General features: G+C 33.3%; 2 protein-coding genes across 2 annotated transcripts in view; both read right to left on the bottom strand.

Moving 5' to 3' along the window:
- Positions 1 to 4,391: 4,391 nt before the first annotated feature.
- HELRODRAFT_159940 (hypothetical protein) lies at positions 4,392 to 6,311 on the bottom strand (the record flags this gene model as incomplete). Its single annotated transcript, XM_009016982.1, has 3 exons — positions 4,392 to 4,531; positions 5,079 to 5,131; positions 5,434 to 6,311. The coding sequence occupies 3 exons, from the start codon at positions 6,309 to 6,311 to the stop codon at positions 4,392 to 4,394; spliced, it is 1,071 nt and encodes a 356-aa protein (XP_009015230.1).
- Positions 6,312 to 15,629: 9,318 nt separating this feature from the next.
- Positions 15,630 to 24,978, bottom strand: part of HELRODRAFT_188202 (hypothetical protein) — a gene marked incomplete at its 5' end in the record, with an annotated part of 18,761 nt that continues 9,412 nt past the window's right edge. Inside the window, 23 exons of the mRNA XM_009016981.1 lie at positions 15,630 to 16,137; positions 16,303 to 16,431; positions 16,629 to 16,712; positions 17,088 to 17,222; positions 17,388 to 17,463; positions 17,563 to 17,678; positions 17,976 to 18,050; positions 18,532 to 19,485; positions 19,697 to 19,765; positions 19,877 to 19,945; positions 20,252 to 20,344; positions 20,746 to 20,794; positions 21,075 to 21,150; positions 21,320 to 21,401; positions 22,283 to 22,360; positions 22,498 to 22,701; positions 22,934 to 23,006; positions 23,102 to 23,172; positions 23,260 to 23,338; positions 23,425 to 23,528; positions 23,869 to 23,949; positions 24,411 to 24,542; positions 24,683 to 24,772. Coding sequence (XP_009015229.1) covers positions 15,976 to 16,137; positions 16,303 to 16,431; positions 16,629 to 16,712; positions 17,088 to 17,222; positions 17,388 to 17,463; positions 17,563 to 17,678; positions 17,976 to 18,050; positions 18,532 to 19,485; positions 19,697 to 19,765; positions 19,877 to 19,945; positions 20,252 to 20,344; positions 20,746 to 20,794; positions 21,075 to 21,150; positions 21,320 to 21,401; positions 22,283 to 22,360; positions 22,498 to 22,701; positions 22,934 to 23,006; positions 23,102 to 23,172; positions 23,260 to 23,338; positions 23,425 to 23,528; positions 23,869 to 23,949; positions 24,411 to 24,542; positions 24,683 to 24,772 — 3,081 coding nt within the window. The 3' untranslated portion in view covers positions 15,630 to 15,975. The remainder of the gene's footprint in view (positions 16,138 to 16,302; positions 16,432 to 16,628; positions 16,713 to 17,087; positions 17,223 to 17,387; positions 17,464 to 17,562; positions 17,679 to 17,975; positions 18,051 to 18,531; positions 19,486 to 19,696; positions 19,766 to 19,876; positions 19,946 to 20,251; positions 20,345 to 20,745; positions 20,795 to 21,074; positions 21,151 to 21,319; positions 21,402 to 22,282; positions 22,361 to 22,497; positions 22,702 to 22,933; positions 23,007 to 23,101; positions 23,173 to 23,259; positions 23,339 to 23,424; positions 23,529 to 23,868; positions 23,950 to 24,410; positions 24,543 to 24,682; positions 24,773 to 24,978) is intronic.

Below are 24,978 nucleotides of genomic sequence, written 5' to 3'. Positions count from 1 at the left end.
TATGTATGTATGTATGTATGCATGCATGCATGTATGTATGTATGTATGTATGTATGTATGTATGTATGTATGTATGTATGTATGTATGTATGTATGTATGTATGTATGTATATATGTATGTATGTATGTATGTATGTATTTATGTATGTATGTATGTATATATGTATGTATGTATGTATGTATGTATGTATGTATGTATGTATGTATGTATGTGTGTATGTATGTATGTATGTATGTATGTATGCATGCATGCATGTATGTATGTATGTATGTATGTATGTATGTATGTATGTATGTATGTATATATGTATGTATGCATGCATGTATGTATGTATGTATGTATGTATGTATGTATGTATGTATGTATGTATGCATGTATGTATGTATGTATGTTTGTATGTGTGTATGTATGTATGTATTCATATGTGTTTGTATGTTTGTATGTATGTATGTATGTATTTATGTATGTTAAAACCAAAACATGATGAATGACACTAAGCAGTCAAACACCAAGTGGATTGACACTTTGATTTGTCGTTAATTGCACATGTCGGCATTCAATTGGATATTTTCCGGCACACAGAGGTTCCTGCGACAAACACGAAATGTGGTCAGTTGCGAAGAACAGCTCCCTACTGTTGACTGATCTGATGCTGATCTGATGCATGTCTGTATGTTCGTACGACCCGCCGAGCAAAAAAGTTATCTAGGCCAGGAGTGGGCAAACTTTTTGCTGTGAGGGCCGCATTGAGAACAATTTTATTTTTGAAGGGCCGCATATGTACTTAAATAGCAAATTTTTTTGACCCGGGGAGAATTTTTTAAGATTTGTGGCTCCTTTTTTTGGTCATAATGTCTGGTTGACGACCTTTTATTAAGCGAGCAAGGTCACGCGGGCGGGCCACATAAAATAGCTTTGCGGGCCGCATGTGGCCCGCGGGCCGTAGTTTGCCCACCCCTGATCTAGGCGGATATATTCCCAACGGAGCCATGACGATATTACAGCAAGGCAATTTACAATTTACACTGTAGATGAATCGTTAGAAGATTAATTGTAGAAACTAAGAAAGCACAATTTATGCTAGTCTTTTTTTTTCAAATTTGATTTTCTCTCTCTCTCCTCTCTCTCTCTTTCTCTCTCTTTCTGTTTTTTTCTTTTTTCTTTTCTATCTTCATCTTTCTTGCGCTATTCTCTCTTTTGTAGTGTTTTTAGGCCTCACTCTTTTTTCTTCCTATTTCTCTTCCTACCTTTTCTATACTATCTCTTCATCTATCTTTTTTATTTTTCTCTCTCTCTCTCTCTCATACTTTGTAAATCTTTTTTTTACTATCTCTTTTTTTACTCATTTCTCTCTATCTCTCCCTTTGTTCTTTATTTCAATTCATTTTGCACATCTGTCTGTCTAAATTTCATTCTTTTTTATTTACTCTCACTCTCTCCTTGTTGTCTCTCCATCATCTCTTTCTTTCTCTCGCCTCTCTCGACACATTCTCCACTTTTAATTACTCAACAGTTCATCTCAAACCTGTTGAAATTTTAATGAGTACTTTCACTAAGCAATGAATTAATACATTGAATCATTAGACTGTTATAATTTTAAATTTATCATTATAATTATTAATAATATTATTATTATTTAGGTTGATTTTTTTAATTTTTTTTTCATTAAAAAAAAACAAGGTTTCACTTTCTTTCAGTTTTATTTAATTTTTTCCATTCCGAGAGAATAAAATTATTTCAAAATACATTATTACAAAATCGTCAAGTCTCATTGAAATATTCGCAATTTAAATTTTAAATTAAAAGTTAAAGACTTCCATTTTAAAAATAACTACATAAATACATAAATTTACAAACACATAAAACATATAATTCAAATATACACGTACATATTCACATGCTCACAAACATACATACGCACATATACACACTCACACAAACAAACAACCAGACAGACAGACTGACGGACAGACACCATTCATACATCTTCCTCTTCCACGTCTATAGACACCATTCATACATCTTCCTCTTCCCTGTCTGGTTGCCTTCCTGTGTTGTTGAAAATTAAAAAAGGAATTAAAAATAAATAAAAATAATAATAAAAATGATAAATAAAACGAATAAATGAATAAATCTAGATTATACCAATGTCGTAGCCGATTTTAATTAAGTTGTTGACGATAGGCTATAAAATTTTTATAAAGTTTTCATAAAATAATATAAAAATTTTTTTATAAAATAAGATAAAAAAAGTGATTGTTAATTTAGTGCTAACGTTTCAGTGAAAATTGCTAAAAAAATTATTTAGAAGTCTTTAAAAATATTAAATAACAAAATGTAGGTCACAAAACTAAGTCAGATATCATTGATCATTAGAAATGAAAACGGAACAGAGAATTTTCAAAGTGAATACGAAGGAAAAGCATGCAGACCAAAAACATCTTTATCTACATTAAGCAAAACAAACAAAATAAACAAACTGAGCAGCGAAAAAACAAAAAACATTCGATCATAAACATACAATCACATCAAAACAAATGTCGTCTCGTATTTATAGATAACTGGGCATAATAAATGATCTTCCGAACTCCGAAACCAACAACATTACAGCGACCACTGTATATGTAGATATAACCACGCAATAACCACGTACTGGCTGAACAATAACCACGCAGTTGTTTTCAAAAATGGCGGAAATGACGACAGACAGACGCTGTTGTATTTTAAATCGAGGGCTAACATTCATCATAATGATGCTACGCTATTGAAAAAAGTTGGAGCGGAACAAACATTAATAACATCTCTTTCACTTTTTAGATGATATTTTCATTGTTATATAGATATACGAAGATTGTGACGAATAAACACATACATTCACCCCCTAACACACACATACGCGCATACGCACACACACACACATCTATATATATATATATATATAACCTCAAACCCGATTCTCATACTAGCAAAAAAAATTTTACCAGTTAACTTCATCTGTCTTTACTACTCTGCTTTATTCGTTTTTAAATTTATCAACAATCTTCTCCCACCTCACTTTATCAACTTCTACACATTAAGTAACTCCGTTCAATCTACAACCACTAGACACACCCCTCTCTTCTATATCTACAAAACTCGCCTCAAATTAATCCAGCCAAGCATAAAAATAACAGATCCTAAAATTTGGACAGAACTTGTACCCCCCCATCTAAGAGCCATCATAAACCTACAACATTTCAAGTCAAAATTCCGTGCTTTTTTATTGACACTGCATCTCGACTCCACCACCTCATACTATAATAAGAATACGTTAGAACAAATGATGCGGATGAATGGTTAAACATTTATGTGTTTATATATGTACTGAGCGAACATTTACATAGTTATATGTCTATATATGTATGACACGAACATTTACTTATTTATCTTCAATTATCTTTCTGCTTCAGTTATTTTCCTTATTTTATTCCATTAACTATTCATGTATCTACCTGCGGTGGTCACCACAAGACAAACAGTCTTATTCGGTCTCCGCATACTCAACTTCATAACTTTTATTCACTTATTTGATATGTTGTTGATTATGAATAAAACTTTGAAAATGAAATGAAAATGAAATATATATATATATATATATATATATATATATATATATATTGTAGAAATACGCGGGTTTTTTTTCTTAAAACTTAGAGAAGTCAAGACACTAACACACTCACAACACAGGGACAGAGAGAGAGATAGAGAGAGACAGAGAGAGAAAGAGAGAGAAAGAAAGAGGAAAAGTAAAGCACACACACACACGCACAGAAACACACACACACATAAACACACATACGTTCACGCACACACATTGCCAAATTATTTACGCATACGTACTCTAGCATAGAACATCCATCAGATGCACCAATAACAAAAATTTGCGCGCGGATAACATACGATGCTAACATTACAAGGGTTTACGGTGGCTACATATTTTCTCGGAGTGTTTCTACCACTGCTTTTATAGTTATTTTATTACTACTACTATTATTCACTATAATTATCTCTGGCTTATATTATATTATTAATAATTTATTATATTATTGTGTTATATTATGTATAATTTATCATTTTTTAATATTCAGTCGAGATGGCTTTGCTACACACGCACCTCCCTACCAAATACTTTGGCAATACAATGGGAATTATGACAACATTAATGCTAGGATAATAATATTTATAATAATAAGCGAAATGAATCAATTTAATATTAAGAAAAATACTTTATAAATTTATTACAAATACCGCTACACAAATTACATCCAAATAATTAACATACATTTTGGATTTACGAATTAAATTTATTATACTACTGCAAAAATAACTTTTAAAATATACTAAAGTACTACTAACTGCTATTCCAAGCTTTCCTGCTCAGCTTTATCTTCACTAGAAATACCATCGACACGATGCAGAGTAAGATTATGAAGAATGTGAACAAGCACGTGACGATGAGTAGTATTTGATTGGTTCTTTGAGCTTCAGCGGCTGGGAGATATTTTAAAATAATTATTTTTTTATTAATCTTTAAAAATGGTCAAAACCTCGAAAGAAAATATTAGCATCTTTGAAATTTTTAGCTACGATTTTGTGAAAATTTGTGATGTTGTGTTTGTATTTATCAAATTATCAAATACAACTAGGAGAACATTGTAAAACAACAAGTACTTAGGTTTCAAGTGCAAATACATGAAATTGGCAGCCGAATAGTACTTGAGTAAGAGTACCAAGTATCACATCACCGTAGTTAAATATTGGAAATATTTTTGTTAATTTTATTCCAAATTTGTCTACCTTGTTTCCGAATGGTCAGTAGTTTGTTTTCATGAGTTCTGGCTAAGATTTAATAGTAACATTTGATACTTAATCATGATATTTTTGTGATTATTTTGGGTTTTATATTGCAAAATATACACTGAAATTACTACTACTACTGCTACTACTACTACTACTACTACTACTACTACTACTACTACTACTACTAATAATAATAATAATAATAATAATGATGATGATGATGATGATGGTAATATACCTCCATATAGTTTATCACTATGTTCATTGCCACTTTTTTTATTACTTTTCATTCTAGTAAAAAGGAAATATTATTTATAATAATAATTATTATAATTATATTATAATTATTATTATTATAATTATATTACAATTAATAATTATTATTATAATCATTACGATCATCACGTAGTCGTCGTCATCTTCGTCGTTTTAATTACCAATTTCAAATCATACCATTAACATTTTTCTTCGATAACTGTGATATGAATTAATAGTCGCAAACTTGAAATCAATTATAATTATATTAATAATAATAATTTTAAATGATAACTTTAAATAATAATAATAATTTCAAATAATAATAAATGTCTTACTTATCATTTTTTTTACTCACGGCGTCATCAAGCAAGTGTGTGTGCTTTTTATTCTCCAGATTGTATGAGGCTGAAATGAGAATGTTAAAATTCTTCTCTAAAGTTTCTTTGTTCTCATTTTCGTCATCATAATAATAATCTTCATAAACATATTCATAATTATCGTGGTTGTTGTTGTTGTCGTTGTTGTTGTTGTTGTAGTCAATTACGTCACCGTTTTGTTCTTTGTTGTTTGGTTCTTTGTTGTTTGGTTCTTTGTTGTTTGGTTCTTTGTTGGCTAGCCCGCAGTTGTTTGGTTCTTTGTTTATTCTATCGTTATTTTTATGATGATGATGATGGCGATCAATATTATTATTATCATTGTTATAATTATGTTTTTTACTATTATTATTATCATCATCATCATCATCATCAGCAGCAGCAGCAGCAAGACTGGCGTTACCTTGATGATCATAGGCTTGAGAGTTTCCATTGAAATGACCATGGCCACCATCAACATCACCATCATCATTCTTACCCTGACCATCATCATTACCACGATTATCATCGTCACCATTACCAAGAGTACCACCACCACTAGTTTCATCTTTACCATTTGGGTCAACCACCACAAATCTGGCCTTGTTCAGATCCTCAAGGTCTTCCGGTTTGTCCGAGTCCGCATTGTGATCATCCGATTGGTCCTCGTCTTCTTCCGCTCCTCCAATCAAATTCTCAGAAAATAGCAATGTCAAGGACAGACCGTCATCTTTTTCATCGTTTAGATCTTTAATTTTATTTTTCTTAATCTTCTTCCTCTTCCTCTTGACCGTGGCGTGATTGGATGCAAGAATATCCAATAGGATTATTAGCACTAATAAATATCGCATTGACGACATGTTGTTGTTGATTTGGTTTTGTTGTTGCCGTTGTTGTTGATTATGATTTTATTGTTGTTGCTGTGGTTTATGTTGTTGCTGTTGTGAATGTTATTGTTGTTGATGTTGTTGTGGTTGTTGTTAATGATGATTTTGTTGTTGTTGTTGTAGTTGATGTAGATTTTATTGTTGTTGTTTGGCAGCCTTCCAACTTAGTAGGTTTAATCCTATGTTATGAGAGACAATTTTTCCAAAATTTTGTAAAAACCAACTTAAATATATAAATACTTTTCCATTGCTGAAGTTTATTAAAATATTCAAATGTTAAAAGATATTCACAGCGTATTTAGATAATTTTTATTTAAGTATGTATCATAACGGGTAGAGTTAGCATAACATAACGTCTTACATATTGTAAAATAGAAATACAAATGTTTACATTTCCATACAATACAATACATTACAATACAATATAATAAAATACAAAACAATACCATACAATATAATACAATACTATACAATACAATACAACACAATACTATACAATAGAATACATAATAAAAAAATACAAAGTAATGAATGTATCACATTGTTCGGCTGGTTAAATTCGCACTGAACCAGAATATGTTAGTTTTCTTTAGCTAATTTGAATAATGTGTTATGCATACACTGTTTTCATATGTGTGTATATATGTGCGAGTGTCTACTTGGTACGTACTCACAGTAACTTGGGTATTATGTTGTGTGCGTGTGCGTGTGCGTGTGTGTGTGTGTAGGGGCAGATTTAGGGAAGATAGGGCAGATTTAGGGAGGGTAGGGCAGATTTAGGGAGACTAGGGGGGGAAGCAATAGAATTTTTTGAAAGTTTAGTCAACATATACATTGAAGCACAGTTCTTTAAACACGAAAACACAGTTTTAAAAGTAGACAGACAGATTGACAAAAAATTGTGAGATGATCTGGGAATATGACCGAACAAATTTTCTCACGAACAAACGAACGAACGAACGAACGAACGAACGAACAGACGAAAGAACAACCGAACAATTGACCAAAAAACAAATAAATAATCAATGTACTATTATGTCTATGTAATTATGACGTTGCGATCATTGTTTTTAAATAAGGAAGAATAATAATTGAAACAACATCAACAACCATCTCTAGTAACATAACTACATCAATTACAATCATATTAACAACAATAACAACAAAAATCATAATAACAGCAACAACAATAATCATAACAACAACAATAACAACAACAATCAAACCTCAAATGATAACAAACCAAAAAAGTTGTCTACATCCAGATCGTAATCAGTGAATCTTAGCTAGACAAATATGATAGAGATATATAGATTGCACCATTTTATACTTATTAATTAATCGAAATTAGAAAATAAATTAAAACTGAAAAAAATATTGGTGAAAAAATTATTTTTTATTTTAAATAATTTCGGATGAATTAATTTCACGAAAATGTCCAAGGTACATAGAAGATTTATTTTTTTAAATAAATTAAATTTTTATTCAGTGCTAAAAAGTTTACAAAAACTTTCCTTTTATAATTATTATAGGCATGTCAATAAATAATATATGTATTATTATTTTAAATGTATTTTTATGATTATTATTCGATTTTACGGAAAAATTAAAATTAAAAATTTGATTTAAAGAATTGGAATGAAAGCGCTGATGTCTGGAATCAGCTCAATCCTGCCTACCCACAAGTGGTTTAATTTTATCCAGTTTTTATTTCAAATTTTGATGATTTCAACAAAAACAGTTTTGAAATATGTTTTCCATAGGAATTCGCAATTTTTTCTTTAATGTTTTAAAAAAAATTACATTAACAACAAGCACACGGTGCATGGAAATGCTAATGAAATAACGCATAGCACACTTTGTACGTGTTAAAATCTCTAGGATCTCATCGCGCTTGAATCTGGTCACTACTACAGCGGTGCCAGCCACCATAACCATTACACCACTCATAATTTTTTGTATTTCAAAAATTTATTTTGCCATTTTTATTTAGCAAAACAGTCCGTGGTGCAGTGGCAGTCCAACTGATTTCAACAAAGTGCGGTTCCATCTATCGATTGTTTCTTTCTTTTTTCATTTTTTATACAAATTTCTATTTTATTTTGCAGCTCTCTTTTGTAATTTATGAGAAAAAAAAGTTAAATTTTAATATCATTATTTTATTTTAAAATGTTTTTTAATAGAAATGCAGTTTACTTACATGAGTTATTTTGTTAAGACAGTCAGCAATAAGCTATAGAATGTATATATATATATATATATATATATATATACCAACTTGAATAAATTTAACAAGCAATCTATAGCAAATGTCCCATTCCTTACCAAAATTCTCATTATATTTTAAATAATAATAATAACAAGATTATTATAATAATTATTATTTATTATTACATTTTTTTGTTTACACTCGACAGCCAAACGTTTTTCCAAAAGATCAAAATGTACTTTGATGCTTTTTCTGGCATTTTAAATAATATCTAACTTCTAAATGCTGCTAATGAAATAATAATAATAATAATAATAATAATAATAATAATAATAATAATAATAATAATCATAATCATAATCATAATGACGATGACGACGACCAGTGTCGTCAATGTCTCCCACTGCACTGTCCTGAATGTTAGAAACAATAAAAAACAGTATCATTTATCATTTATTAGAATACCTATGGCCTCAATAGCTATCATATATCATTTTACACACTACTAGAGCAAACAATCATCCCTTTTTGCCTATACTTCAATTCTCACCTCTGAACAATACAATAAAAGAACATTTTCGTACAAATTTTCTTTAATGAGTAGAAAAAAAATAGCGCCAAACTTATCTTCTTCAAGCCCGCAAACTTCGAATTTCTGGTTACGCAACCAGCTTTTTACAATGAAAAATTCACCCGTTAACTTAAATTGAAGGCATGAATGATGATGATGGTGGTGGTGATGATGGTGATGTTGATTGTTGTGATGATGATGATAAAGAAAGATTGTGGCGGTAAAGATGATGATGATGATAAAAATGGTGATGAAGATGACGATGATATTATTACATCAAAAGGTTTGGCACTATTATAATTCTCCATCCCCGGTTAGATAAACGTTATTTTCATCCTTTTTCTCTAAACTCCTAACATAACTCAATACACACACGCACGCACGCACACACACATACGCACACACACAACCACACACACATATACATACACATATACAAACAGGCAGGTTTTTTATCAATACAATTTTTTATACATGTATGTGTGTGTTGGTTTGCATGTGTGTTGTGTGTGTGGTGTGTGTGTGTAGCTATATGTGTGCGTGTGTGCGCGTCTAAAATGCATTAATTGAAAAGAATTATTTTAAGTATTAATTTATTTGAATGAAGCATATGAGGAATTGTTGTTCCTGCTATGCACAGGTTGTTCCTTGTTTCTGATACTATCATTATATTATTAATCAAGATATCAGTTAATTGCTTGTCAATCAATCAATCATTTAACTTGTCAACCAATCAATCGGTCAACCAACCTGCCACTCAATCACACAATCAACAACCAACCAACCGGCCAAACCAACCAACCAACCGGCCAACCAACCAGCCAACCAACCAGCCAACCAGCCAATCAACCAACCAACAAAACGACGAATCAGTCAATTAACCAATCAATCATTTAACCGATCAATCAGTCAACTATTTATTCAATCAACCAATCAAAAGCCTCTCCCAATATCACTGGATGATTATCAAAACTGCCTAGACAACGATGACGATGATGATGAAGATGATGATGATAGCTACCGGATTGAGGTTAATTTTGAAAAAAAATTATTTTCATTTGATTGATTTTATTTTTAATTCAGTTTTAAAATATATCATATCATCGTCATCATTCACATAATCATCGTCGTCGTCATCTTCATCGTCATCATCAGAAATAAAAATATAATGATTTAAATACTATAACCAGCCAAACAGAAGAATATTCGACAATATATGCAATCAAGTTTGCTAACTTAAATTTGCACCAATTCGGAAATGGTTAAATGGTTATGGCGTCTGCTCTTGCTATCGTAGTGACCGGTTTCGATTGCAGAGCGTGTTGTGTGATACGTGGGTTCACGCGTATTCGTATACGCTGTGTGTGTGTGCGTGTGTGTGTGTGTGATAATAACTAATATTATTATCACTTTTATTATTTGTTTAATTACATTCCATCCTTGAATACTTGTTCAGAATGAGATGAGGTACAAATGTTCACCGAGTCCATGCCATCAAAAGGCTAATGTCGAGTGAATGGACGAATGCATGAATGCATGAATGAATGGATAAATGAATAGACTGAAAGAGAGATAAACAGATGAACAAAAAATGAAATATCGAAAGAACAAACGAACAAGCAAAAAACAAATGAACAAACGAACGAACAAACAAACGAACAAACGAATGATTAGATGGATGGATAGATAGATAGATGGATGAATGAAATATGAATAAGTTAAAGAATAAACAAAAAATCGAGTTCATAATAAATGTAAAACCAATATATAACAGCTATCGAAAGTTTTAAAAGGTCCCAAGTACATATGTCCTACTTCCATAATAAACCAAGTATTCTATTTTTATCTTTTCATTCATTCATTCATTAATCCATTAATTTATGAGTTAGTAAATTAATTCATTCATTCATTCGTTCGTTTGTACGTTCATTCATTCATTCATTCGTTCATTCATTCGTTCGTTCATTCGTTCGTTCGTTTATTCATTCGTTCATTCATTTATCCGTCCATCCACTCATTCAATTGTAATGGCAATCAAAGAGACTGTATTATGGCAATCAATATGAGTTTAACTTTATAACTAGCACGATGAGAGTAATTATTATGAAATTATTATTTAATAATAATAATATTTTTATTATTAATTTATTATTTTTGTTTTTAATAATTATTTCAGAGTCCATCAGTTGGTATAGATAAAATTATTAATGAATGGCGATGATGACGACGACGATGATGATGATGATGACGATGATGGTGAGGATGACGACAGCGATGATGGTGGTGGTGATAATGATGATGATGATTCCGTAATTGTCAATGAAGAAGAAATAACTATCAACACGAGTGAAAAAGTGCAAGTATATAATACTGTTAATATTATTATTATTATCATCATCATCGTCGTCGTCGTCGTCTTCATCATTATCATCATTAAGCCACAGACGTCGCCAGCCTACCAGCCATCCCCGCCTCTGAGTATGACGTCACCGAAGATGATGACGCCATACTCGCCGATTCAGAAGCGGCAGCCGTTCCTCTCGCAATATAACCACCATCAACATCACCACCATCAACAACTGCAGCAGCTACAACAGCAGCAGCTTCAACAACAGCAGCAGCTTCAACAACAGCAGCAGCTTCAACAACAGCAGCAGCTTCAACAACAGCAGCAGCTTCAACAACAGCAGCAGCTTCAACAACAGCAGCAGCTTCAGCAGCAGCAGCAACATCAGCAGTTGTTATATGCTAAGTATAAAAAAATGGAAAAATTGAAGAAGAAAATAAAAAGCTGCCCTTGCAAGTATTGCATCGAACAGGTTTCTGATTATTGTTATGATTATCATTGTTGTTGTTGTTGTTGTTGTTGTTGTCATTAGTGTTATTGTTGTTATTGAGTGGCAGGATAACGTATAATTGTTAGGCGCCTACAACGACAAAAACATAGATATAAAAATATGAACATAAACACGGCAGAATGGAATGTCTATGCATTTTATGACGCAACCCTTACAATTTACGAGAAAAAACAAGTTTTTAACGACGATGTTTTATCGTCAACAAATTTCACCACGATGGCGAAGATGATGATGATGATGGTGGTGGTGATGACGATGATGACGATGATGATGATAACCATGACGTAATTGTAAGGCACCGTGAAGTTGAAAAGTACTATTGTACTACGAAAATCATTCTACGTCAGATACACACTACACACGCACGCACACGCACGCACATACACACACACACGCACGCACATACACACACACGCACACACACACACACACACGCGCGCGCGCGCACACACACACAGCCGATGGTGTTGCCACAAACGTGTAGCTATCAGTACAACTCGTTGAGCGCTCCTTACCTGAACAACGTTCGTACTAATTATGACGTCATAAATTAAATTATAATAATAAATAATAAAGATGACAACGACGACGAAAAAATGACGATGACGACGATGATGATGAAAAAAGATGATGATGATGATGATGATGATGATGGTGATGATGATGATGATGATGGTGATGATGATGATGGTGATGATGATGATGATGATGGTGATGATGATGATGGTGATGATGATGATGATGATGGTGATGATGATGATGGTGATGATGATGATGATGATGATGGTGATGATGATGATGGTGATGATGATGATGATGATGGTGATGATGGTGATGATGATGATGGTGATGATGATAAGGAGTAAATAAACAAACTTCAAATTACATCACATGTCGCCATAGAACATTTGCGAAATCTGCAACCCCAGAACCAAAAAGTATAGAAAGTCTAGAAAAAATCTTTTAAGCATGGTTGTGAAAATTTTTTTTTCGGTTCCATTTTATGAAATTTATCTTACAGCACAAAACATTTATATAAAAATGCTTTGCTAAGAATTATTAATAACAATTATTCTACCTGTATAGTAAACTTATTTCCAGAAAACTTATTAAAAAGTTTCTTAATTCTAAGATTTTCTAAAGTTTTAAATAATTTTCTATAATTTTAAATAATTTTTTATAACTTTGAATAATTTTCCATAATTTTCTATAATTTAACAGCCCATGACAACTCTCCGCCATTCGCCAACCAGTTCTCCCCAACTAAGAATTAATAACGACGTATGTTGGTTGATTGGTCGTTCGGTTGATTGGTTGGTTGATTGGTTGGTAGACTGATTGGTCGGTCGCATGGTTGACTGTTTAGTCGATTTGCAAATTAGTTAAATGATGGATTGATTAGTTGGTAGATTAGTTAATATGTTATTAGATTACAAACAAATAAAATATCTTCATATACAAAAATTTAAAAGTTGAAAGAAATCTACAGTTAATTTTTATCAGAATATATATATATATATATATATATATATATAAATATATATATATATTACAGGTCGTATCTTGTAATTACGCACATTATGGAGCTGTGAGTTAAGTTATTTAACAATGATTCAACCAGCCAACCAAACATCCAGCCAGCCATCCAACCAGCCAACCAACCAACTATCCAACCAACGAATCAAACAAACAACCAGCCAACCAACTATTCAACCAACCAACCAATAAATCAACCATCCAATACAGAGCTCTAATCGCCACCGACAAAAACCCTTCCCGAACATTATCAGCGACAACAACCTCAGTTACTACAGCCACCACCACAACCCGACGCAAACGATGGCGAGTGGCTGGATGAATGGCGACGACGACGACCTTGGTGGCAAGGACAGTGGGGGCTATACTGGTAGGTACTCGTCTCTTTATACGGGCTACATGGGCCACAATAAGTTCTACAATCAGTACGATGTTAGTTGTGGCTGATGAGTTTAATAAATTTAATGAATTTATTACCCAATTAGTTAAATAGATAATTTAAATAATTGATTAATTAATAGAATAATAAAATTAATGATGACGAGTTCCGTGTGACGATGATGACAATTTTGATTATTATTATTATTTTTATTTTTTATGTTTTCAGAGCTGGAGCCCAAAGAGGTATTATAAGTATCTATCTCCTAAAGACAAACCGACTGAAAAAAAGGTTTTTCCAATTGTTTCTTAACAAGCACGTATTAACTTTTTTTAATAATAAAAATAAAAAATGATAATAATACAATAATAAAATAACATAATATCATTAATATAAATTGGCAAAAAATTTTAACCTGGCAGAATCGTCATTCCAAACACAATTATAACGGAGTGAGCCAGTTGATTTATTGTCTCATAAGCGAAAAATTAATGAAATTAATTAAATAATAATAATTTAATTAATTAATCAGTCAATTAATTAACTGATAACAGTTTAGCATGGGTTAGTTATTTGCTCATTCTTTATTTTTTCTTTTAAAACTGAAACCTTAGACGAACAATTCAAACTCATGGCACTGATGTGCAATAAAGTATGATTGCTTCAAGAGAACAACATAAAAATAACCAAGTTTTGAGTGATACCAGGCCAGACTTTATTCGTACAATTAGTGTAAACATTATAGACAACCCCTCATCTACAAGAATAAAGTGCATGGCTATAGTAATTTTTTAGTAAAAACGTAATTTTTGAAATTATGAACCACCTGGAAATATTTTTCTTGGATCATGGGTGGACATTCTTCAGGAAGCCTTTTTCTGCAGCTCTCGAGGACTTTTTCACCAAAAAAAGTCGTCACCCAGACCAAAAAAGAAGTCACAAATATTAGAAAAATGTTCCCCCGGATCGAAAAAATTTGCCAACTAATTACACATGCGGCTCTTCAAAAGTCAAATAGTTCTCAACGCGGCCCTCACAGCAAAAAGTTTGCCCACCCCCGTTATAGATTATAACACAACTCTTGAATGAGTGCGTGAGAATACGACCAATTCTTCTAAATAAGCATCGTATTTCTGCTATAAAATTGCTATTCATATGATAAACTCCTCGCTCGAATCCTCATACTCAGATAATAAAATCACTTTCCACTACAGAACACTGACAGAAGAGTACAACGATACCGGTCAATGACGGGGAACAACTTTTTGATTTGAACCCCTCATCCATACGGCTACCCGAACGAAAATAATCCTTCATGCCTACCATATATTTCCATCAGAGATTTTATTTCATAAAAAATTACACAAATAATAATAATAATGTGATAATAATGATAATAAATTCAAAACTAATGATGGCCATTCCAAACTCAGCCACCTTTTAAACTTCTTGACAGAAACATTTTTCATTTATTTTAGACTTATTTTACGAGATAAAAATCTAATTGTCGTTTGTGGATAGCTACCAAGTCTTCTTATTTTTGATAAAAAATTAAAAATTTGTCTCGTCTCGTTTCGGATTAGATAAAAACCGTTATTTTGTGTAGTATATCAAACGGTAAAATAATAATTATACGCGTCTGTCTTTTTAATCGTTAATATGTGCGATTTTTACAACCAATCGTCACTTCTTTATTATCTCCAACAATTTTTTGATTGTTTGTATCGGTGAATGTTTTGACAATTTTAAACGTATATTTTATTGAGACACATTTCAAGTAGGGAGAGTTAGGCTTTGGTGATTTAGTTCACCCTTTCCTGGTTCATCATCAAATTGGAAATAACATTTAACGGAAAGTTTTTAAATGCGTTTGTACGTTTAAAGAGACAGCCGATCATCGTAATAAAAATAATAGCAGTAAATAACATAACATAAAAAATAATCAGCATCGTAAATAATAATAGCAATAATGAAACAAAGTAAAACCACAATTCAAAAAAACGTTGAAAGAGTTTCATAAGGCCAGAGCCACGTCATAACCGTCCAAGTGTAAACCAACACGATCCTTCCTATGACTGAACGGGTTACCTCAAAACATTTCTGACAAAGTTATCTGCAAATCCTAAAAATTGGTGCTCCGTGGCAAAGTGCAGAGCCGCGGGAAGTCCCTGAGACGATCGTCTGGGGGTAGCAGGACTGGACGTCCCCACTCTGAGGTAACGGTAGGCACTCATCAAGCAAGATGACTACGGGAGATTAATTTATAGTAGGGAGGTGTTATATCAAAACTTCAAAAATTACAACCAGTATGAATGAGATAGAAACAAACCAGAAATAAAAAAAACAAGAAACCAAATAACAAAGATATCGGAAACAGTAAAGAGACTGCAAACGATGCCAAAAAATCTAACCATTTCCGCACTTAGATCTCTTTTAAGGACCTGTTTGTCCTGTTCATCAACTTCAGCCTCCCTTAAATATTTAAGGGCGTGACTCATCATCAAGTACATAACTTGATCCATTAAGAATAGGAGAAGCTTTCTGATTTAAAGTTTATAAAAGTTGTTAGTTAGTCATTGATCTTTTTTTTATTGTAACGTTTGTGTGTGTGTGTGTGTGTGTGTGCGTGTGTGACTATTACTAATCGTTATATTAAGATGTTAGCGCTGCTAAAAGCGTTATCCCCAAAACCGTATAGCATATCATTATGCATGTTGTTAATTAATAAAAGATGGCACCTGTTGACGAAAGTTGAAAGATTGCTACCATGTGACCTGGGGGTTGAGGGCTTGTGAGGTGAAAAGGGTCTTGTTCCTTCATTCTAGGTTTGATTGGTCGGTCGGTTTGTTGGTTGATTATTTAATTGATTGATTGATTTGTTGGTTGATTGATTAATTAATTGGTTGATTGGTTGGTTGATTAATTGGTTTATTGAATAACTGAGTGAATGAATGTAAGAACGATTGAACAATTATTTAATAGATTAAATGATTTTTTAAATGAATAAGTTGTTTTCTTGAATGATTGAATAACTGAATGAATGGTTGATTGATTGATTGATTGATTTATAAATTGATTAATTGACTGACTGATTGATCGATGAATTAAAATATTTAACTACAGCTTTCTACTGAAGCGAGCAGAAAAGAAACACTGAGAGATACTAAGGAGGAACAATTTGAAAAAAAAAAACAACCTTTCCAAGCAAGTCAATACAGAAATTAAATATCGCCACCAGAGTACCAAATGTCGGAGGCGTCAAGTCATCGATGAAAGGAGTGGAAAAGTCCATGACGATGAAGGAATGAAAGCTGGTCAACACTCTATCCGTCTGTTCATCATTGCAAATAAAGCGAATGGCAATGAATGGATGATTGAATGAATGAATGAAGGAAGGAATGAATGGATGAATGAACGAATGAACGAATGAATGAATTAATGAATGAATGAATAAATGAATGAATGAATGAGCCAACGATTGAACAAATTTTCAAACTTTGAAAAAAATCTCCTCCAAAGGTGGTGAGAATAGCCTCATTGAAATCAAGTTAACAGCAACTATGGACAACAATCTTGGAGAGAAAAAATTTCGAAAAAAATTATAAAAGTTTTTTGATTAAAAGTAGTGTTTTTAGTGTTTAGTAAAAATTAAAATATTTTCAAAACAATACTTTTGCTGTAATTTGTAAAACTCTGGGGTGAAATTAGCCGATTCGTCAGTAGAATGGTGCCCTAGATTCGATAGACCAATCAGAGACAAGTTTAGAGGCTGACCTGTTTTCTGACTCTGAATAAATTAACATAAATTACCAATGATCATTTAGAATAATCTCCAAAAAAAACATTAAAATAAAAATACCTATTATAAAATGTATCGCGATATATTTTCTACTTAACTTGCAAGACAAGCATCTTGAATTGAAAAAATCGCTTGGAAAAAGTTACCAAAAAAGTTTGGAGTAAAATACTTCACATAATATATAAATATATATATATATACTATATAAAATTACATACTACTTGAAGGGTAAAATACTAAATACTAAAAGGGTAAGTTAAAAAAATAGAAGAAAGAAGTGAAAACCTCGGATATGGCCAGCAAAAGTTTAGGCATGAATAACAATCCGACTACTCTGTGAGTCCAAGTACACATGTTGGTCTGAATCAGAGTTAATTACTATCATATTACTATCGGAGTGAATTACTATTATATTACTATCGGAGTGAATTACTATCATATTACTATCAGAGTGAATAACTATCATATTACTATCGGAGTGAATTACCATCATATTACTATCGGAGTGAATAACTATCATATTACTATCGGAGTGAATTACTATCATATTACTGTCAGAGTGAATAACTATCATATTACTATCAGAGTGAATAACTATCATATTACTATCATTCTACTATCAATTACTACACATTCGTATTGATGCATTTCGAATCGAGTTACGCTAACTTTGACACGGTGTATAAATCAATAATAATTTAAATAAACTTTTGTCTGAATATCAAGTAAATATTCGTGAGAATGTCAAAATGATCAACACCAAAAACTGCATCTAGTAGCAGCAGCTGTAGTAATGACTAGTGATAAATAATTAGTATTAGTTAATACTAAAATACTTTACCATGATAGATTGAAGAACACCCGGCAGTTCATTCATCCATTCTTTTTTGTACTTGGACAGTTGACAGATGAATAAACTAATCGTTTCCAATTCTAATATTTCAACAGCAATATCGCCTACTATATAATACTCCTTGTCAATATTTTTACTACCTGAATAATTTTCCAAACTGGATTTGTTAGCACTTGTATTGTTCAAATCACCGAAGCCAAACTGCAAATTTGATTGGTTGAATGGAGAAGAGATGGCTGACTGGTTGATGCCCGAGTTAAAACCAAATGCCGATTGGTTGATAAGACCGAAGGCTGTTTTCGACTGGACGCTTGAATCGTGAGTAACTTTAGACTTTTTAAATGGAGAAAAGGTTGATGGTGACGTCATATTGTTGATGTTATGAGGGTTGTAGTTGCTGCTGAAGATGCTGTTGAAACTTTTGCTGGCCATTTCGCCAGCAAATTTCAATTTACCCGCATCATGTAAACTGGTGGCAACTGTAGTATTAAAAATACTATTCAAGTTACCAGTATCATTACGAGCTGGAATGCCGACGACGCTGCTAGTAAGGTTCCTCTGGTTACTGCTACTTGGGTGAAAAAGATTGACCATGCTGTTGCTATCTAGCACGCTCCTCCTGCGACAGGGTTGCTGACTGCTGTAGAATATTCTAGAACACTCTAGAACAAAGTTGAACCTGTCCTTGTGCACCCCGATAAAATCCATGGCCTGTGTGGTGTAGAGGGGGCCGAGGGTGTTGAGGAGTTGAGAGATGAGGTGGACGTAGAGATGGTAGGTTCTGAGTTGTTGTTGTTGTTGTTTCTGTTGGGCACTGTTGATGTCAGCGTCTGTGTTTTTGTTGACGTTGTTGTCTTGTTGTTGTTGTTGATGGTGCTGCTGCTGCTGTTGCTGCTGTCGCGGGAATTTCTGCTGCTTCTGATGTATCGGCACTGATGAATTCTTCGTTAGGAGAAAATAGTTAAGAGTTGTAATTGTAACGAACGATACATTATTACATCTCGTCTTAAGATTACCGTTGTGGTATAATGACGTCAACTTGTCATTCAGCCGTAAAAATCATCTTCAAAATTACCGCAATCAACGTCATCAATGATATCATCATAACTACCATCGTCGTCGTCATCGTCATCATCCAAATCTTCATACTAACACTGTAGAGGTATGAAACGTAGATGCCAAGGTGTTCATTTACTTGATTGACAGCCAGTAACTCCGCCCCCTATTTTAAATTATCATATTATATTCAACTGAGGCATATTATTAATCATCATCGTCGCCATCACCATCATCATCATCATCGTCGTCGTCGTCATGGTCATCATCTCTCTACCTCATGGTTGACAGACAGTTTGAGGAAAAGACCGATCACTGCTTGCACGACATCCAGCTCTCCATTGTTCTGTATTTCAACAACAACAACAAAAATAATAATAACTACAACAATAACAACAACAAAAAGTGTTGATGATGAAACTGATGATGATGATACTGATAACAATAACAATAACACGATGACTAGAATGATAGCAAACAACATTAACATCATCATCATCAACATCATCACCACCACCACCTTGAGATAGTGAGTGCAGAGAGAGATAAGATTCTGAACAATACTTTGACTGTTCAGCACACTCAACAACATCTTTGACGACGACGATGATGAAGATGATGATGATAATCCTTTATCATCATCATCACTAACGACATCATCGTCATCATTTTTAGTCTTCTTGCTTCTCTCACAGAAGCAAGAAACTATTTCCGTCACCATATTGAGCAAGGATATTGGCAGAGCCTTGAATGGTGAATATTAATTAGCATAAATTATGTTAATTGGGTGCTAATTATCATAGGTTAATAATCATAAGCTATTGTAGCAATCGGTTGGGCATGAACGAGTGTGGACAGACAGGCACGGATTTAATTTCATCATCACCCATCACCATCATCATCACTCTCTTCATAACCGTCATCATCATCACATCCTGAAATCATCACCATCACCACCATCACCACAATCATCATCAACACCATCATCACCATAAACATCATCATCATGACCCTCTTCATAACCGTCATCATCACATCCTCATCCTGAAATCATCACCATCACCATCATCACCATAATCACCATCACCATAATCACCATCACCATCATCATCATCACCATCATCATCATCATCATCGCAAACTTACTTTAAACTTGTTCCTCTCTTCTTTATTTATGACAGCAGGCATACCAACGCTAAAAACAATAATAATAATAATAATAACTTGGGCTGGACTGACAGGTACAATAAATATTGGAATATACGACCTCCAAAAAAGTTAACGACATTTTTTTTTAGCCTATTCAGAATTTTTGGTATTAATAAAAAAATGACGAAATGACACATAATCTTCTCGTGGATGTACCCATCACCCTTTTGTAGGGGCCCTCTTTGTGGTGCCACCCACCCCTCCTCCTCTGGCAGGCCCTGCGTTGAATGCGGTTCTGATGTTGAAATAAAACCAGAATGACCAACCTCCATAACAAAGAATCATTCAATATCTGGCAGACGACAGTCAAGATGTCCATTATCTTTTCTTTGTTTTTTGCATCTATTTTGGGGAAATTTAAAGGATAAAAAAAAACTGACTCAACTCGGGTTGAAACATTGAATTTTGGACAGACTGCACGTAAACCATTATCACCAGCCCCCACCATCATCACCATCACTATCATCATCATCATCACTATCATCATCACCATCACCATCATCATCACCACCTTTCATGATCTCCAGTTTGCAATCGCTGAAATAGAGAAGAGTGGCACATGTGGCAGACATCAGCGACTTCGTTCGATTCTTCTTATTATTATTGTTAATAATGTTGTTGTTGTTGTTGCTGCTGTTGTTGTTGCTGTTGTTGTCTCGCAACCTTTGCAAGGTTTTACAGCATAGCTCGAGGTGGCGCGTATGATTGGTCAGATCTCTGTCAGTTGGTTTACAGGACGGTCAATATCGAAACGAAACGAGACGGTCAACGTCGAAACGAAACGAAACGAGGTCCATTTGTAACAGAAAAAAAAACTACAGCAAATGCTACAAGGTTGACCAGGATGAAATTTATCGGGTCTGACCAGTTAAAACAAACTTAAAATAAAAATAGGATAATGTTTATAAAATAGTAATATCATCACCATCATCACAAACGGTACATCATCATCATCACCATCAACATTATTATTATCATTATTATTATAATTATTATTATTATTGATATTTTTATCATCATCATTATCATCGTCGTCATCCATCGTCACAAACTTGCTCCAGTTCCGCATAAGAATGAGTAGAGATGATGATAGGATTGAGGTCATGTTCCATGCGTTCCTAACATTCGGCTGAATGGGTACGATCACATGATTAATTGATTGATTGGTTGGTTGATTGATTGGTTGATTTATTGATGCGATTGAATGATTGGTTGATTGGTTGGTTGATTGGTTGGTTGATTGAATGATTGGTTGATTGATTGGTTGGTTGATTGAATGATTGGTTGATTGATTGGTTGATTGGTTGTTAGATTGATTGGTTAATTGATTGATGGTTGATTTTGATTGAATGATTGGTTAGTTGATTGATTGGTTGGTTGATTGGTCAATACACATAAACACAAACACACAAACAAAAACACATACACACAGACAAACACACACACACACGCGCGCGCACACAAACACACTCACCACATGAAGCAGAGCCACGTAAACAGATATAATGACATATGATTTTAACTCGCCGTTCAACGTCACCCCATCAGAGTTCTAATTGAAATCAATTAATCAATTAAAATCAATTTATCAATTAATTAGGATAAAACGATTATCAATTATAACCAATAAGCCATTAATCAATTAATTAATTAATTAATTGATGTGGAGAATGATAATTGAAAATAAACCTTATTGGCCGCTAGCATTGACATAAAATCCCTCCATCCAAACAGAAACATTTCAGCAGAGGATGACGTCACGTTGAAATTTTCATTTCTATCATCATTATCATTAGCATCGTTGTTGTTGCTGTTGTTGTTGTTGCTGCTGATGGTGACGTCATTTTCGTTAGCCAGTTCGTTAGTGCAGTTGTGGACAATCCTGTGCTGGAACTACGGACCAGTTAAAATTGTCAGTGAAAAATATCAAAAATTTATCAACGAATAAAAAAAACCAATACAAAATTTCAAACACCTATCAACCAATAAGAAAAACCGTTAGGAAATTTTAAAAATCTATCAACCAATAAGAAAAACCGTTACAAAATTTCAAAAATCTATCAACCAATAAGAAAAACCGTTACAAAACTTCAAAAATCTATCAACCAATAAGAATCAAACTTACATAGGACAGCAATTTGATGACGCCCTTTACACAGAAATCTTTCAATTCAGCGGGGTACGACAGCTCTTTTATCCTGATAATGATGTCAAGTATCATCACCATCATCATCATCATCATAATCACCACCACCATCATCATCATTCCCACCATAATCATCATCATCACAACCTTAGTGAGTGGATGAGTTCGAAGGCTAAGATCCTCAATGAATGGGATAAACTGACAACATTGCAATCCAACTATGGTTGAAAATAATAACAATAATAATAATAATAATCATCATTCTCATCATCATCATTCTCATCATCAGTTACCACTCTAGTTACCTTGTTATATTTAGTATCTTTGTGTTTTAGGGAGGCCACAGTGGTGACGACATTGTACAGGCAATCCCAAAACATTTTCCTACGATGATGATGATGATAAAAATAATAATAATAATAACGAACAAATGGAAGAACGAACGAACGAATAGAAACAACAAAACAAACATTTTCCTCAGTTTAGTGATGGGCTTGAGGTGGCACTTCTTCCACATGCAGTGGAAGTACTCCATGATGCATGCCAGCAGACTGCTGGGACATCTGTACAGGAACTGTCATCAACATCGTTGTCATCATCATCTTCATCGTTGTCATAATCTTCATCATCGTCCATCTTCATCATCCTCATCATCGTCACAGCAACAACAAAGCAACAAACACCACAAACAAGCAAGCAGACAGACAGACAAACAAACAATAACAACTAAACAACAACACCACAGCAGACAAACAAACAGACAACAGCAACAACAAAAACGCCACAAACAGACCGATAGACAAACAAACAAACAACAACAACACAACCACAAACAAACAAACAAACAGACAGACAGACAAACAAATAAACAAAGAACGACAACAACAAAACAACAACACCACAAACACGCTCACCTGTCTTTCAACTCCAATGAGATCAACGAGAACGTGCAAGATGGAGTCCCGATCTTCAACGTCATCATCACCGTCACTCAACTAAACAACAACAACAACAACAATAATAATAATAATTAATAAAAATAGTAATAATAATAAAGGTTAAAGGTTAAACCTCTCTTGTGCACCCGCTTCAGAAGTTTCAGCGACAAACACACGCAACACACCAACAAAACTACGCAGCACACACACACACTGCATTACGATGCTAGCAGCAACAACAACTACCACCACAACAACAAATATAATAATTTACTAAAGCTTATTAAAAAACGCCACTATCAGTATTAGTTGATAATTCCATAATTAAAAATATTATTATACTTTTAATCATAATTATTATTATTATTATTATTATTATTATACAACAATTACTATAAACATTTTGTTTATTTATGATAATTGATTTTATTTTTTGAGTTTTGATGATAATAAAAAGAGTTCTCATTATTATTATTATTATTTATTATTATTATTATAGCAATAGCAGTCTCACTTACTATTGGCTGGTTGATGGAAATCCCGAAAAGTTTATTTTTATCTCTCTTGGATATAAATAGCTCGGTTAGGGCCAATTGCGTCTGGAGGCAAGCCGTCAGCCATTCGATAATGGCTATTTTTAGATTGACATCCTGGGAAGAATAACGATAAAAATAACCAAAAAAAAATGGAGAACCTTGTCAAACCCCGGATTTTTCAATAACCGGCTCTAAAAAAACTGGAAAAATTGAGAAATAACAATAATAACAATAACAATAATAATAATAATAACCTCGGTGGAAGATTGCAGTCTCTCCATGTATATATCTCTGATGTATTGGACTTTATCGCCTAAACATGCATACATACTCATGGGATAGATCTGAGTGTGTGTAAGTGTGTGTGTGTGTGTGAGAGAGAGAGAGAGAGAGAGAGAGAGAGAGTCTGAGTGTGTGTATGTGTGTGTGTGTGTGGGAGAGAGAGAGAGAGAGAGAGAGAGAAGAGAGAGTTAACTTGTGATCTTTCATCATCCTTCAAATATTCATCATTATATGTTCACTATAACCAGTGAACCATTACCGTCGTCCT

The sequence above is a fragment of the Helobdella robusta genome, assembly GCF_000326865.2.
Source record: "Helobdella robusta unplaced genomic scaffold HELROscaffold_2, whole genome shotgun sequence".
Classification (NCBI taxonomy): Eukaryota; Metazoa; Annelida; class Clitellata; order Rhynchobdellida; family Glossiphoniidae; genus Helobdella; species Helobdella robusta.
The sequence above is the reverse complement of the archived record's forward strand: the minus strand, read 5'-3'. Positions and strand labels throughout refer to the sequence as shown.